Source organism: Thalassophryne amazonica, chromosome 17 (genome assembly GCF_902500255.1).
Source record: "Thalassophryne amazonica chromosome 17, fThaAma1.1, whole genome shotgun sequence".
In the NCBI taxonomy this organism is placed as follows: domain Eukaryota; kingdom Metazoa; phylum Chordata; class Actinopteri; order Batrachoidiformes; family Batrachoididae; genus Thalassophryne; species Thalassophryne amazonica.
Genome location: NC_047119.1, coordinates 33852390 through 33867067, shown reverse-complemented (window position 1 = coordinate 33867067; position 14678 = coordinate 33852390). Strand labels below are relative to the sequence as shown.

At 40.0% G+C, this 14678-nt stretch overlaps 1 protein-coding gene and 1 long non-coding RNA gene across 2 annotated transcripts in view; one reads left to right on the top strand and one right to left on the bottom strand.

Moving 5' to 3' along the window:
* LOC117529379 overlaps window positions 1–14678 on the bottom strand; it is an 883736-nt gene that overhangs the window by 242838 nt on the left and 626220 nt on the right. The window lies entirely within an intron of this gene.
* LOC117529369 (zinc finger and BTB domain-containing protein 26-like) lies at window positions 1847–12230 on the top strand. The gene is made up of 3 exons (XM_034192133.1): window positions 1847–1905; window positions 5116–5436; window positions 9912–12230. The coding sequence occupies exons 2-3, from the start codon at window positions 5128–5130 to the stop codon at window positions 10959–10961; spliced, it is 1359 nt and encodes a 452-aa protein (XP_034048024.1). The 5' UTR covers window positions 1847–1905; window positions 5116–5127; the 3' UTR covers window positions 10962–12230.

Sequence of the window (14678 nt, the reverse complement as noted above, 5' to 3'; positions counted from 1 at the left end):
CTCCTTGTCTACCTTTATGGCCACCACAGTCCTCTTTCTCAGCTCCCTGTGAACATAGACTCTCAGACAGAAAGAAAGAAAATATAATCAAGACATTCAACATGGTAGATATTTCATGCACACCTGATTAGATTCAGGACCAACCTGTGTGTCAACTGCCAGTAATTCGAGAGAAGAAGAAGAAACGTGTTCGTGATTATAGAAATATATTAAACACTAGAGAACACACTGTTGGTCTTCCACTGGAGAATGCAGTCAGCGCGGGTGACATCTTATGTAAGTAAAAAGGTGCTTGCCACCGCCTAAACAGTGACAGAAGTTGCATGTCGAACACAAATCTATCATTTGAAATAAAAAAAAAATTCAAAATATAAGATTTCATGCCAGATAACCAAATCCTTTGTTTCTGTGTATTACATGTAATTTTGATGACAGAATTGTTAAGTTAGTAGAATTACAGCAAACAGTGACACTGTTGGAGATAGTATCATTGATCGACACAAAAATAACAATAAAAATGATTAAAAAAAATGAAAATTAATTCTGAAAAAATGAGTTATTATGTTGCAAAAACTATTATTGTTATTATTACTACTACTATGATTGTTGTTGTTATTGCTATTATTATTATTAATCCTCAAATTTTGTTTGTTGTTACAATATAAACTCAACCAAGCTCTTTCCTTTGGCTCATTACAGAAACAAATACAAATCACAAAAAAGTGAACATGTCATGGAATCAATATGAAACTATATACTTTATTGTCCCAAAGAGAAATGTGTCTTGGACTCACGTGCTGCATACAAGTACAAGTGCAATATGACACAGGTACTAGGAACAGAGGCGTTGTCGAGCAAATTTTAGAGTCTGTAAACTTCTGGAGAAAATAGTAACTTATTTGAAGAAACTTTTTTATGTTTGTTTGTTTTAATACATGGGTGTGTAAAATTTGAGTCCCAAACAAATAAAGCTAATCACAGATTTATGAAATAGTTCTTGAATTTCAATTTCAATTTCAATTTCAATTTATTCAATTTCTAAAAGCGCCAACTCATGACAGCGTCGCCCCAAGGCACCTTATACAAAACAATTCACGATAAATTAAAAATGAATTAAAAACAACTAATTTAAAAAAAACAGTTAAAAGAACAAAAATAATCTAATAAAATTTAAAAAGAATTTAAAAGGATGCAATACACTATGCTAACCATAGCACTGATGAAAAATGAAATGAAAATGTGTCTTGAGTCTTGACTTGAATGTCTCCACAGTATCAGACGGTCTGATTGACACTGGGAGACCATTCCATAAGACTGGGGCACGATATGAAAAGGCTCGGAACACAAAGCAGTCCTGCATCCTGCAAGCGCAAAGCCCGGGCCGGTACATAGGGTTTAACCAGATCAGCTAGGTAGGTCGGTGCCAGTCCATATACAATTTTATAGGCTAATAACAGAGCCTTAAAAAATCTGATCTCACAGAGACAGGTAGCCAATGGAGAGATGCCAGAACAGGTGTGATGTGGTCAAACTTTCTGCTCCATGTCAAAAGTCTGGCAGCAGCATTCTGAACTAAAAAATAATGTGGAATATGGCATGGGTTATTATTTAGACTTGTAACAAATCAAGTGATGTCATACCACTGTTACATCCCTCTCAAATTATTCCACTTATAGTTCGAAAAGCCCGTCACAAAAACAAATTAACATAAGTAAATAAAAATTAAATGAAGTCGTAGTTTTACCCTCACAAGATGGCTGCCAGAAATAGCGTTTAAACGCGGCCTATATCCGAGCGGGTGTTCGTTGTATGTCTATGTCTGTGGCAGTAATGCGTTGTGATGCCAACGAAGAAGAAGAAGGAGCAGCACAACACAGCAACGATTCAGTTTTGCGGCGTTTTTCTGTGAGTATTGTCTTTGTATAAAGGTGTTTAAGAAGAGAAACCAGTTCGCTACTCCGTGTTCAGACCACTGATCTGATTCTGTACATAATACTGGATAGCTCATTGGCGTACAAACCGAATGTCAACAATTTCGAGTTGATTCTCTCATTAGCAATAACCGAGCAACAATAACCGAGCTGATTCTCTCATTTCCTTCTTTTTGTTCTTCAGGTAATGTCACCTTCATCCCTCCTAATCTGTGTCTGACATGATTAGCTATTTGATTTATTTCCTTTCTTTCTCTTTGACACTTTCTTCCCCTTATATTCTCATATCTCAGTGGGACAAATACTCAATTCTAAAAAAATATGATTCTTTAATCAAAGTTTATACAAGTCAGGGTTCTTACCAGGATTTTTTCACAGTTTAGGGGGGAATTTAGCGGAGCATAGTCACGCAACGAGTGTTGCAGGTGCGAATATTGTCGGGGGGGGGGGTCCGGTGGCATTTAAAAATTTTCGGGGGGGCGCGAAAATTTTGAAATTTATAACCTTTTTCAAACACTATTTCCTGCATTTTGAGTGTTGCTAACTGGGATGTTAAATAACGTGTGACATGTCCTTTTAAAAAAGAAAAAAAGCCTCTTATGCTGGTTAAATCACAGAATAGGGGATCCAAATCACAGCATGGGCCCCCTACGTTCAACTGCCTTTGCAAGAACCCTGCAAGTTTTGTGTAATCATTAGCAAGCGTATCGATATATATATATATTTATTGGTATCATATCGCGAACAAAAGTGAATTTGACCCTCTGGGGTCCGAGGGCATTTTTTGGGCAGTTCACTCACCTGGCATAAATGTATTATTATTGCTGTTAACAGCTCTCCCTGCATCCCACAATCAAGTTTTATGTCTCTTTTTTTTCAGGATAACCTGTGCTTTCAGAATATATATATTTTTGTTGTGTTTTATAAGTGTAATAAAGGTTTACAATCAAAAAAATAGGCAAGAAAAAAATAAAGCTGAAAAAAATAATTTTCCACACAGATTTATTCAAAACACAGAGCAAACTATGATAAACAACTGTTTTGACACTTTATAAAGGTAATTTGAGGTCTTGTGTGAAAGCCTGTACAACAAAAAGGTTCAAAACAATAAACACAAATGCACATTTTGAACAATATATACTAAATGGTCTATGCGTTTTGTTGTCCATTGATATGGTAAACAGTGCTTTACACAGAGAAAGCAACAGAGTTATCTACTAACATTCACATGCAAACTAGTGGAGCAATCCTGATAGTTACACACTCTTTGTTTGAGCACGTGAGATTGTCATCAGAGGCTCTCCGTCTTCTCCATCTCTTTCAATGGCACAGGGTGCACTGGATGTACTCATTGGAGCACCCAGGGGGCTATTCAAACGGGCCAACTAGTAACATATCACTCCTGAAAACGATCTTTGGCTTTTCATGTGAGTTAATCTGCCCTATGATTGGATTTTGGAAAACCATGTGACAGTGAACCAATTCCTATTGGACATTCACATTGCGCACGTCATCACACAGCTTCTATGAGGAGTACAAAGATGGCCGATGGCTGGCTCAAAAGTCCACGGAATTAACTTTTCAGCAAAAAAAAAAAGTATGTTTCTATCTCGTATCATTAAAAAGTTATTTAGAATTTAGTAAAGCTTGGTCTTAGCCGTCGTATACGACGGCGTCGGCCCCAGAGGCTTAAAAAATCAAGATGTCTTGCTTTGGTTCATTATGCTTCTTAATAGCAAAATTGTAAACTTGGTACACTCATTAAATTATGCTGCATCTACAATGCACCACATTTCTTCCTCAAAATATGAAACATTCATGGATTCTATGAATTAGAGAACCATTTACCATTAATCACAGGAGCTTTTTTTCAACACCTGTATATTTAGACTCTTGATATATATTACAAATATGTTTGCTGTGATAAAAATAGGTGATCTATAAAGAAATTTGACAGAAAAAATTCAAAACATGTTACATGTGGTTAATCATGTGACTTTTACATGAAGACGTAGCCAAAATCAAAGTACCTAGCTTTTTGTTGCTATGCGTCACATAGCATAGATATTGGGGCATGGAAGACTCCACTGAATTTTGGAAGTGATCTGGATCCGGATCAAGATTTCATTTATATAGGCTTTGAAGGATTATGTCAAAACTACTTCACGAATTCTCACCAAATTTGCACCGCAGATAGATATTAGGGCATGGAAGACTCCATTGAATTTGGGAGGTGATCTGGATGTGGATCTGGATTCTGGATCAAGTTTCACTTTTTAGGCTTTCACGGGCTTTCTGTCACATTTTCACAGGATATTTAAAAATAAAGCAAGTATTTTTATGATTGCACTAACATACAATATTTACTATTTCTCTTTTCTTTTTTGTGGATATGCCAGTTGACATTTTTAAGTATATTCAGTCTTCCTTTCGGCAACAATATAAATACAAAGGTTACATTTTAGCAAACCAAATACATGATTTTAAAGTAAGGTTTTTCAGTTGTTCATGTTGCCAACCCTTGTCACTGACCTCACTGGGATATATATGAGTGACAGATTTCATTAAGATCATTGAGTGTATGAACCATCGTGCTATGTTAATGAGGTTGTGTTTGGAATCTTTTCAGCAAGTTAATAGAACTCATATTAAAATATATTAAAGGTGTAGCCAAATATACCCCCCCTAGAAACTTGATGCCATAAATTTGAAATATAAATTTTTTTGTCTGTAAGTTTAAGAAGCAAATTATTACTGTCTGTTGCTTTAAGTGGAAAAGAGTTGCTGCTTGGCATGCCCCCTCTCCTAGAAATTGTGTGGGCGTGTCACACAGAGGGCCGGCGTATTCACAGGAGTACAAATATGGTCTTCCTTTACATATGTCACAGATGTCTAAAACAAGCATTTCAAGTCCAAATTTTGTTAAAAGCAAGATCACTTCTACATGTACAGATGTATAATTGTGGAATTGTTTTTTTTTGTTTTTTTGGGGGGGGGGGGGGATGTTTAAATTGAAGCCCCAACCATATATTAAAGTAAAAAAGTGGCTAACAATTTTGTAGAATCTGACCCCTTTAAACATTGCAGAAATGATTCAGAATTGACATCCAGCTTCTGTTCTTCCTTGTGAAAAGACTTTTATGCACAATTATGCTTAACGTGTCCCATCCCGACCCCCCGACAGAATCAGTCCATCATGTCCGGCTCTTCCAGCACGCTCCAGTTTTGCTTTCCCACCCACGGTGACGCCATCCTGTGCAAGATGCAAGCTCTGAGGGAGGAGCGTCGTTTCTGTGATGTCACCCTCGTCCTCGGTGCCTTGCAGGGCCCCGCCACACAGCTCCACTATTTCCACGGTCACAGGGTGGTGCTGGCGGCATCCTCGGACTTCCTGCGGGATCAGTTCCTTCTTCACGAGGGCCAGTCACAGCTGAGTGTGCACGTAGTGCCCAGTGTGGAAATCGGAAAGAGGCTCCTGCTCTCCTGCTACACCGGCCTCCTGGAGGTGCTCCATCATTCCACTTCTGTCTTAAATTCATTACAGTAACAGTAATGGTGATAATTGCTGAAATTATTTTACAGAAAAAAAATCACAAAAGCCAGGATGAAATGTTTACGGGAGCAACAGGATTAAAGTTGTCCACTAACTTTGTGATAAGAAGGCAAGATCGCTCGACAAATTGGTTGAGAGAAAAATATTCTGCAGCAATTTTGTTGTTCGAGTAATCATTTACCCCAGAGAGTGTATACTTTGTCAAGGCCACACAAACCATTTTTTTTTTTGGTCTTAAATACAGGTGAAATCCAGATGAGGGCGCTGTTTTCCCAGTCAAAAGTTTGAACACACTTTCCCAAATGGGAAAGTGTGTCCATAGAAACCACTGGCAGAGCTTAATAAATGATAATTACAATTTATGCCTGATCTACTGGAGCTGAAAAGAACTTAAACTCTTACTTGAGCCTAGCCCAACAATAACTTTCCAATACTGTACACTGAAGTGAAATTTGTTTGTGGTATTACCAAGTAATTAAAATATATATAACACTGTTATTATTTAGTTATCTAAACTTAAATGGTTTTGAGGCATTTGGTTTACTCAAACTGCTTGAGTTGAAGTTACTCTGCAGGGTTTATGGAGTATAGATAACAAACTAAAGAGTAATAATAATAGTGCTGATGTGAGAGTGCTCTGAAATACTGTGGTGTTACAGCTACTACAACAAACAAACTGATGTATTTCCATAAGCTTAGCGTGACCCCTTCATATCTACATGAGAGTGTGCCCCCTCATGGAGGCCGCCATGTTGATACAGTAGTCCAAATGGAACATACTTTTTTTTTTCATGTATATAGCGCCAAATCACAACAGAGTTGCCTCAAAGCGCTTCACACAGGTAAGGTCTAACCTTACCAACCCCCAGAGCAACAGTGGTAAGGAAAAACTCCCTCTGAGGAAGAAACCTCAAGCAGACCAGACTCAAAGGGGTGACCCTCTGCTTGGGCCATGCTACAAACATAAATTACAGAACAATTCACAGAACAATTCACGGACAAATTTACAAGAAATGCTATTGGCGCACAGGACAGGATGATTGCCAAAACGAATACAACTCCCATCTCTGGATGGAGCTGCACCTTAAACAGAGAGAAAAAACAGAATCAGGCATCAGAAAGACAAAAAATACTGTATAATTTGCCAGCATTAAACAACAAGAAAAACAGAGAAATACTAAGGTGATTGCCGGCCACTAGCCCTAAACTTCACTAAAAGACCCAGAATTGAGGTAAAGTTGAGGCCGCAGCCCGCTCCACTAACTAATAAATGAATTAAAAGAGTAAAAATGAATTAAAAGAGTATACTTATTCAGTCTTTGGCATTTGCAGTGTGATCAGAAGGCTGAATAAAAAAGGAGAGGAATCAGCGGTTGCTCCACTATACATTGGTTGCTACTGCAGGTTGACAAGTTTGCTAACCCTGTTTTTTTTTTTTTCTTTTCTTTTTTATTTTATTTTAATTCAGGGTGATGTATAGTACTTATCACAACTGAAAGCAAGGGTGCATGAATCCCTGTTGTTAAAGATGTAAAAAAAACGTGAAGGGAAACAAAATCTTGACTGTACACAGCAATTTTTTAGGTGCACCGGGTAAGAAATGATCCTTTTTATACTGTTATACTTTATGCCTTAATTTATTTACTCAAGACCTCTGCACATGAATTCCAATGTACCCAAATGTATTCATTTGTGAGAATGTACTGAATCTACTGGTACCTTGTTTCCCATGTAACAATAAGAAATATACTCAAAACCTGGATTAATCTTTTTAGTCACATAGCACTACTATTATTCTGAACACTACTGTACTTTGAAATTTTGGGTAATAATAGATGCATGCACACACCAGTGGACCTCCTATGTTGGCCCATGTTAGCATCCTTTAACAAAAAACTTGTTCTTTTGTATTAGCTCAAAGAGCAACATTGGTACAGGTGGACATGTCTGGGCTTGTTCTGGAACTTCCCACTTGTCCTAGGGTCCACTAGTCCTAGTATTAAGGAGAGTATGCTGAAGTTGGTTTTACATTTATGGTAGGCTATATGTTACACTAAAGTAGGTTAAGTAATGTTCCAAAAGTGTGACTCAAAAAAACTCCCCATTCAATTACGGTGAATTACCATTATTTGTTGATGTTCAGTTCAACAGATTTATAGACAGCAGTACAATTAAAGGTGATTAATGGTGTATGTCAACAGAATCATTTCAATTAAATTTATTTTCAATTTATTTTCATTTCTATAGCACCAAATTACAACAGTTGCCTCAAGGCGCTTCACACAAGTAAGGTCTAACCTTGCCAACCCCCAGAGCAAGCACACAGGCGACAGTGGTAAGAAAAAACTCCCTCTAATGATTTGAGGAAGAAACCTCAAGCAGACCAGACTCAAAGGGGTGACCCTCTGCTTGGACCATGCTACAGACACAATTTACAAAACAATTCACAAAACAAATATACAGGAAATTTTCTCAGTGCACAGGAAAGGAGAGTTACAGAAACAGACACCACACCCATTGTTATGTGCTGGGGTGTTTGGCTGGCTTGGTTTTTGTTTTCTGTTTCTCCCACCAGGTGGTATGCATTCAGGACTGAGTGGCTGAGTATTAGGACCTCACCCTGAACACCTGAGGCTTGTTTTCACGTGCAGGTCATCAGGGCTCACAGCTGTGGTGTATTCTGTCTTGATCAGAGATTGCTGCATTTAAACCTTGAATGCACAGTGTGTGATTGCCAGAGACTCGACCTTGTGAGCAGACGTGTGAGATCGGCGTCGGGAGAACAATCTCACCATTACGGACGCAGAGACCGCTCCAGGTTTGACGCCACAGTCTGTGAAGGAGGATTGGGTGAGGTCTCACGCTCTTCAGCACACTTCCTGAGGTAATTTGGTTTTGGTGACTTTTATGAAGTAATGACAGTAGATTTGGTGTCCCTCACACCTTGTTGTATCGAGCTGTCATGTTATGCTAATTGTCTAATCAGCTTCTGCTGCAGTGGAGATTTGAACTGAGTTGTTCCGTGCCTGCAGGGTGAGAAGCTGATATATATATATATATATAATTTAAGCCAGGAAGTGTTTGCTGATTGTGTGCACCTTTGAGCTGTGTCTCTCTGCGTGGAGCGTGTTGGACTCACCTCATATTTTCTTGCTTCACAGACTCAGTTTGTCGCGGCCACCTGGGGGGTGTCGGCGGGGTCCCTGGGTCCGAACTGCTGTGGCTCCGGACCGTTTGCGCTGCTGAGAGCGCGCCGTGTTTTCACCTCACCAGACCGCGGACTTTTTAGTTGTTTATCACTTCACTCACTTTCATTAAAATGTGTTATCCTTTGAACCGTGCTCTGCTTATTTTATGCTGGGTTCTGTCAAACACTGGGTCGGTGCTCCGACCGCGTCCGACACATAACACCCATCTCTGGATGGAGCCGCACCTCAAACAGAGAGAAAAAAAACAGAATCAAGCAACAAATACAGTATAATTAGTCAGCATTAAGCAACAAGAAAAACAGCAGAAATACTAAGGTGGTCATCGGCCACTAGCCCTAAGCTTCACTAAAAGACAAAGTTGAGGCAAATAAGTGCATCTTAAGTCTGGACTTGAAAGTCTCTACAGAATCTGACTGTTTAATTGATGCAGGGAGATCATTCCACAGAACAGGAGCACGATAAGAGAAAGCTCTGTGACCTGCAGACTTTTTATTCACCCTAGGGACACAAAGTGTCCTGCGCCCTGAGAACGCAGAGCCCAGGCTGGTACGTAGGGTTTAATTAGGTCAGCTAGTTAGGGACTGCCAGTCCATGAACAATTTTATAGGCTTGTAGCAGAACCTTAAAATCTGAGCTCACAGGGACAGGAAACCAGTGAAGAGAGTTCAAAATGGGTGTGATGTGGTCAAACGTTCTGCTTCGTGTCAAAAGTCTGGCAGCAGCATTTTGAACCAATTGACCCCTAATGCTGGACTGTGGTAAACCAGAAAATAGAACATTGCAGTAGAACAATCTAGAAGAGATAAACGTATGAATCAGGGTCTCAGCATCAGCCATAGACAGGATGGGACGAATCTTCACTGTATTTCACAGGTGGAAGAAAGCAGTCCTAGTAATATTTCTAATGTGGAGGTCAAAGGACAATGTAGGATCAAAAATCATATGTTTTATGTTTGTAAATGGAACAAAACTGGATGTGGTTTGTTAGCTATTTGAAACTATTACATTTATTTGTGAACTTTAAAATCAGTTTGGGGTTGTAACATACACCATCAAATAATATAAAGAGGTTAGGACAGTGGTCCCTAGGACTGTTGGACCCTCTCTGGCTTGTTCCAGCAGGCACAGCAAGGGTAGCCTTGTGTTGCACGCAATGTATGAAGACTGCATGAATATTTACTCATTAATTGATGTTTCTTTTCTTTCCCTTTAATGCAGGTGCCTCTGAGAGAGCTGGTGAGCTACCTTACTACAGCCAGTGCACTGCAGATGAGCCAGGTGGTGGAGAAATGTGCTCAGGCTGTCTCCCAGTACCTCAGTCCCACCCTGGCTTTTTTAAAAGTGGAAAATCCTTTGAGCAGTGATGAAAAGAGAAGGAAATCCAACCAGAAACACAGCGAGTCGTCAGCTATTTGTTGCAAGGAGGAAGAGGACAGTGATGCAGCACAACCCAGCACCAGCAGCCTGGATGGAGGAGCAGAAGGGCTTCAGCTTCACTTGAGGCTCAGTAAAGGAACAAAGGAGGGCAGTCGGGATGTGTGGGAGGTCACAGAGGACAGGAAGGTAGTTAGAAGTAGCTTAGACTTATCTGAAGATGGTCTCTGTTTGCTTGACACCTTAGAATCTGAGGAAGACGGTGGCATCCAGCCCACCAACAACCCAACCTACAGAGTCCAGCCCGACACAGACACCCACAAACACAAACCAAGGCCATCGACGACTTTTCAAAATCACATATCGTCCACCAGAAGAAGTCCTGCTCTTCATGCAGAGTTGGTGGACAGCTCCCAGAACCAGGACGAAGAGGAGAGGGAAAGGTCAAGAGACGATGAGGAAATGTGTGACCTGGCTGCTCGTCTGCAAGATGTCGGCGAGTCCACAGACTCCCGCCTGCTTTGTCAGAGGCCGTATCTGTGCAGGAGGTGTGACCGAATCTTCCAGCACCTGGAGAGCTACGTGAGCCACCTGAAGGAGCACAGGCAGTACCTGTGTTTGGTCTGCGGGAAAAGCTTCTCGCAGAAGAGCAACCTGACCCGCCACATACGCGTCCACACCGGGGTTAAGCCATTCCTGTGCCCGCTGTGCCACAAGACGTTTTCCCAGAAGGCCTCTCTGCAGGACCATCTCAACCTGCACACAGGGGACAAACCCCACAAATGCAACTATTGCGCCGTGCACTTTGCGCACAAGCCGGGCCTGAGGCGGCACCTGAGAGAGATCCACGGGAAGACCAGCCTGCAAAACGTGCTCGAGGAAACTGTGGACTGAAGCCGGAGCTGCTCTTAGTTCACGTGTTGTGACTTTGGAAGCATGTTTCAAGTATATATTACAGTGATGTGAAAACTCAAAGTGCACGTTTGAGTTAATTCTAGCATCATTCTGTGGCTTCTGCAGTATTTTTCATGTGGGTGCAGAACATGTTACTCCTGTTGCACATATTGTACAAATTAAACAGACACTGGTGTGGCTTTGGACAAAATTTTGATACCAGCGGGAGATTCTGCACTTTATGGCTGCTATGGATTGTATTTATGAAATGAGGCAAATGCTTCACGCTGTGCTTGGCTCGCTATCTCACCCGCCCCAAGCAGATTTTTGCACTGGGTGTATAGTTAAAACTTTGGTGTCATTTTATTCAGAACGTACCAAAGTATTTGCCTTCTGTGTTACGTTACCATAAGTATTAATACAGATATTCAGCTATGAGTCTTAACATTCTCTTAAAACTACAGTGTGTAGGATTTAGTGTCATCTAGTGGTGAGATTGCCTATTACAATGTACCATCGCCGGTCACGATCTTGTTTCTCTTCATGTTTTCGCTTCTGTAGTTGATGGATATTCATGCTCTCTTGTCTTCTGGTGTGATGTTTAATATACATGAGCCTCTAATTCATACAAATGAGAGTTCTGAAACTCGTCAGCCTCCATAACCAAGCAGACATTCTGAAATGAAAGTGCATCCATTTGTTGTTGCAGCTTTCAATACATTAAAGAACAGATTGGTTATGAATGCTATATTCCATTTCTACTCATAAATGCCCCTAAATCCTACACACTGTAGCTTTAAGTATATCTCTTGTACATGTGACGATAAATATATTAGATTGCTTTCCTGTTACTGAAGTACAATAAGGGCAGCGGAGGGACCCAGGGTATACACGGAGAAGAATGCTGAGGATGGTGGCCAAGGAGGAGGTTTGTAGATGTAGGGAGGGAGGACATGCAGGTGGTTTGTGTGACAGAAGATGACGCAGAGAACAGGGTGAGATGGCACTGGATGATCTGCTGTTGCAACCCCTAACAGGAACAACCAAAAGAACGAGAGTCTAATTTGGTCAGTTGGTGTTTGAGGATTTTAAGCTCCAAATCTGATCTTTAGGTCCCATTCTACTCCTCCCTAAATAGTGTGACTAATGGGTGAATTTTATTGTTTTTGACTGTCACCTTGGGAACGCTACATCCTTCCTTAAATACCTCACAAATGACTGAACAAAGTCAATTTTTCATGACTTTGAATATTATTATGAAGATGAATTTAAAATAATTTGCCACCTTCAACCGCCTACTCCAATTAAGGGTCACGGGGAGCTGGAGTCTATCCCAGCAGTCATAGGGTGTGAGGCAGGGTACACCCTGGACAGAACGCCAGTCTGTCGCAGGGCCATATATAGACAAACACATGCACACCTGCACGCACCCTATGGATGTTTTAAAGTTTCCAATCCACCTACTTGCATGTCTTTGGATGTGGGAGGAAACCGGAGCAGCTGGAGGGAACCCGCACAGACAGAACATGCAAACTCCACACAGAAAGGCCACAGGTGGGAGTTGATCCCATGACCTTCTTGCTGTGAGGCAACAGTGCTAACCACTAAGCCACCGTGCTGCCCTATTGATTATTAATGATTACCATATTGTTGCTCACACTGTATGTGTGAGCAACAATATGGTAGTGCTGTTAGTCCATGAAATTGTGATTATGTGCAATATTGTCAAACATCTTGTGCAAATGTCTTAAAAAACATAGTTTACTGTCACTGTTTGGATACTCTGGCAAAATAATTTCCTTCGGGATAAATAAAGTTGATTTATTCTTACTCAAAATCATGTGATGGCATATTTAAATATGAGACAGAAAAATCTTGACCTGAAACATTAGTTGCAGAAACTTGTATTTTGCAACTAATTTAACAACTGTAGTATTAAGAGGGTACACTGCAAAAAAGGGGTGTCTAAAACAAGATAAAAACCCTACATCTGAGTGAAAAGGTATTCAAAACTGGTGAAATTATCTGTCCATGCAGCAAGATAATTTCACTTGACAAGATTCTTGAATTAAGATTGTTTATTCTAGAAATAAGCATGTTGAACACTGCAAAATAAGAAATTAACTCTTAAAACAAGATAAATTATGTAACACTTCTAAATCCAAGTTTTTTTTCCCTTGGCAAGAACCAAATAATTTACAGTGTATGACCAGGAGGCCTTAGAGCAAGCTGGAGTGTAATTCGCTTGTTTGGTTAAACAGGTCGTGCAATATCGTAAAGTATCTCTCGATTCTTCTAAATACAGCTGATAATGTCAGTTCTATATGAAAAAAAAATGTTAAATGCAGTGCCTGTAAAACAACTGTTAGAAAAAGCAGGAAATGCTATAAAATGTCTGTTTATCTGTTAAATAATGTTTTGCAAAATTATCTGTTGTAACTTAGGAGGTGATACTTTGAGGATGGTTTTTGGAAGTAATATTCCTCTGGAAATCTACAGTATCTGTTGTTTCAAAAAATACAAGGAGAAAAAAAGAGTGTTCATAACCTTCAGAAAAAAACATAATCAACATCTCTTGTGGTTGTCTTAGCAACGTATGTGCCGAGCACTTGTAGCTTCACCAAAAATCAGGCTAAAATTTTAGCAACGTTTGTCTGCCTGTCTGTTTTCCTGCTCCGCCCAGGTCCTTTTAGTGCAGCAGATAACCGAAACAATCCTGTAAATGGTGATACAAGCATCAAATTTGGCACAAATACTCCTTAGACATTACTCTTTTGAACTAACCGATTAGCCACCTGAATTTTCAATAGGCAGCCAGCTAAGGGTCAATTGAAGAATTACAAAGGGGTCAAAATGAAAAGATGCTCTAATCATATTCAAAACTATATCACATTATTCTTGATCATAATGATTCCAAAAAGTTATAGTTTGGACTATCTCTGACTGAATGTTAAGGAGTTATGAGGTAAAAACATAAAGGATGGTGACAAAGGTCAGTTTCAATTTGTACAGGGGTCGAAAGTTAAAGTTCCTTCCATTTTGGTAAAAAGTGATGCAAATTATTGGTTGGGCTAATAGGATGAATAAATGGAATAGTTTTGACTGTGTGGAATGTTTGGTCTCCAAAGTAAAGGCCAAACAAGCTCAACGTCCATTATTCTAGTATGACATGTGACACCCTGTAACATGATAACTAAGCATGACACATGGTCCAAACTATTCCTTTTTAAAACTCTGTTAACAAAAGCAGACCAGAGATAGATACTGAGTGTTTTTATTATGTGACACAGTCAGTCCTGAAGAAACTGTGATTGCTACTGAACAGAATTACATTGTTTAAAGAGATGCTTCCACTGCAACCCCCCCGAAAACAAGTAAACATTAAAGTAACAGTAAAGAAACATGTTGCAAAGAAGATATTTTGGAATCTGAACCAGTTTTCTAGTCCAAACTCTGTCAAAGATAATGTGTCAGCCTGATCCCGTCAGATCTCAGACGCTAAGCAGAGCAGGATCTGGTTAGCACTTGGATGGGAGACCTCTTTGGAACACTAGCAGCTGTGTGTGTTTCTCCAGGTTGCGCTGGAGTTGCGTAAGGAAGGGCATCCGCGTAAAACTTGTGCCAATTACCAATGTTTCTGTGTAGGCTCTCAGTTGTCCAGGTGGTTTCCATAGTAGAGAAGCTTGAATCTTCGACTGGACTGGGTTGCTTGACACG

Excerpts from the sequence above, each read along its gene's own strand:
- LOC117529369 (XM_034192133.1), top strand. The coding sequence starts at position 5,128 with ATGTCCGGCTCTTCCAGCACGCTCCAGTTTTGCTTTCCCACCCACGGT. Across the intron at positions 5,437-9,911 it reads GCTACACCGGCCTCCTGGAG|GTGCCTCTGAGAGAGCTGGT; the intron begins GTGCTCCATCAT and ends CCTTTAATGCAG.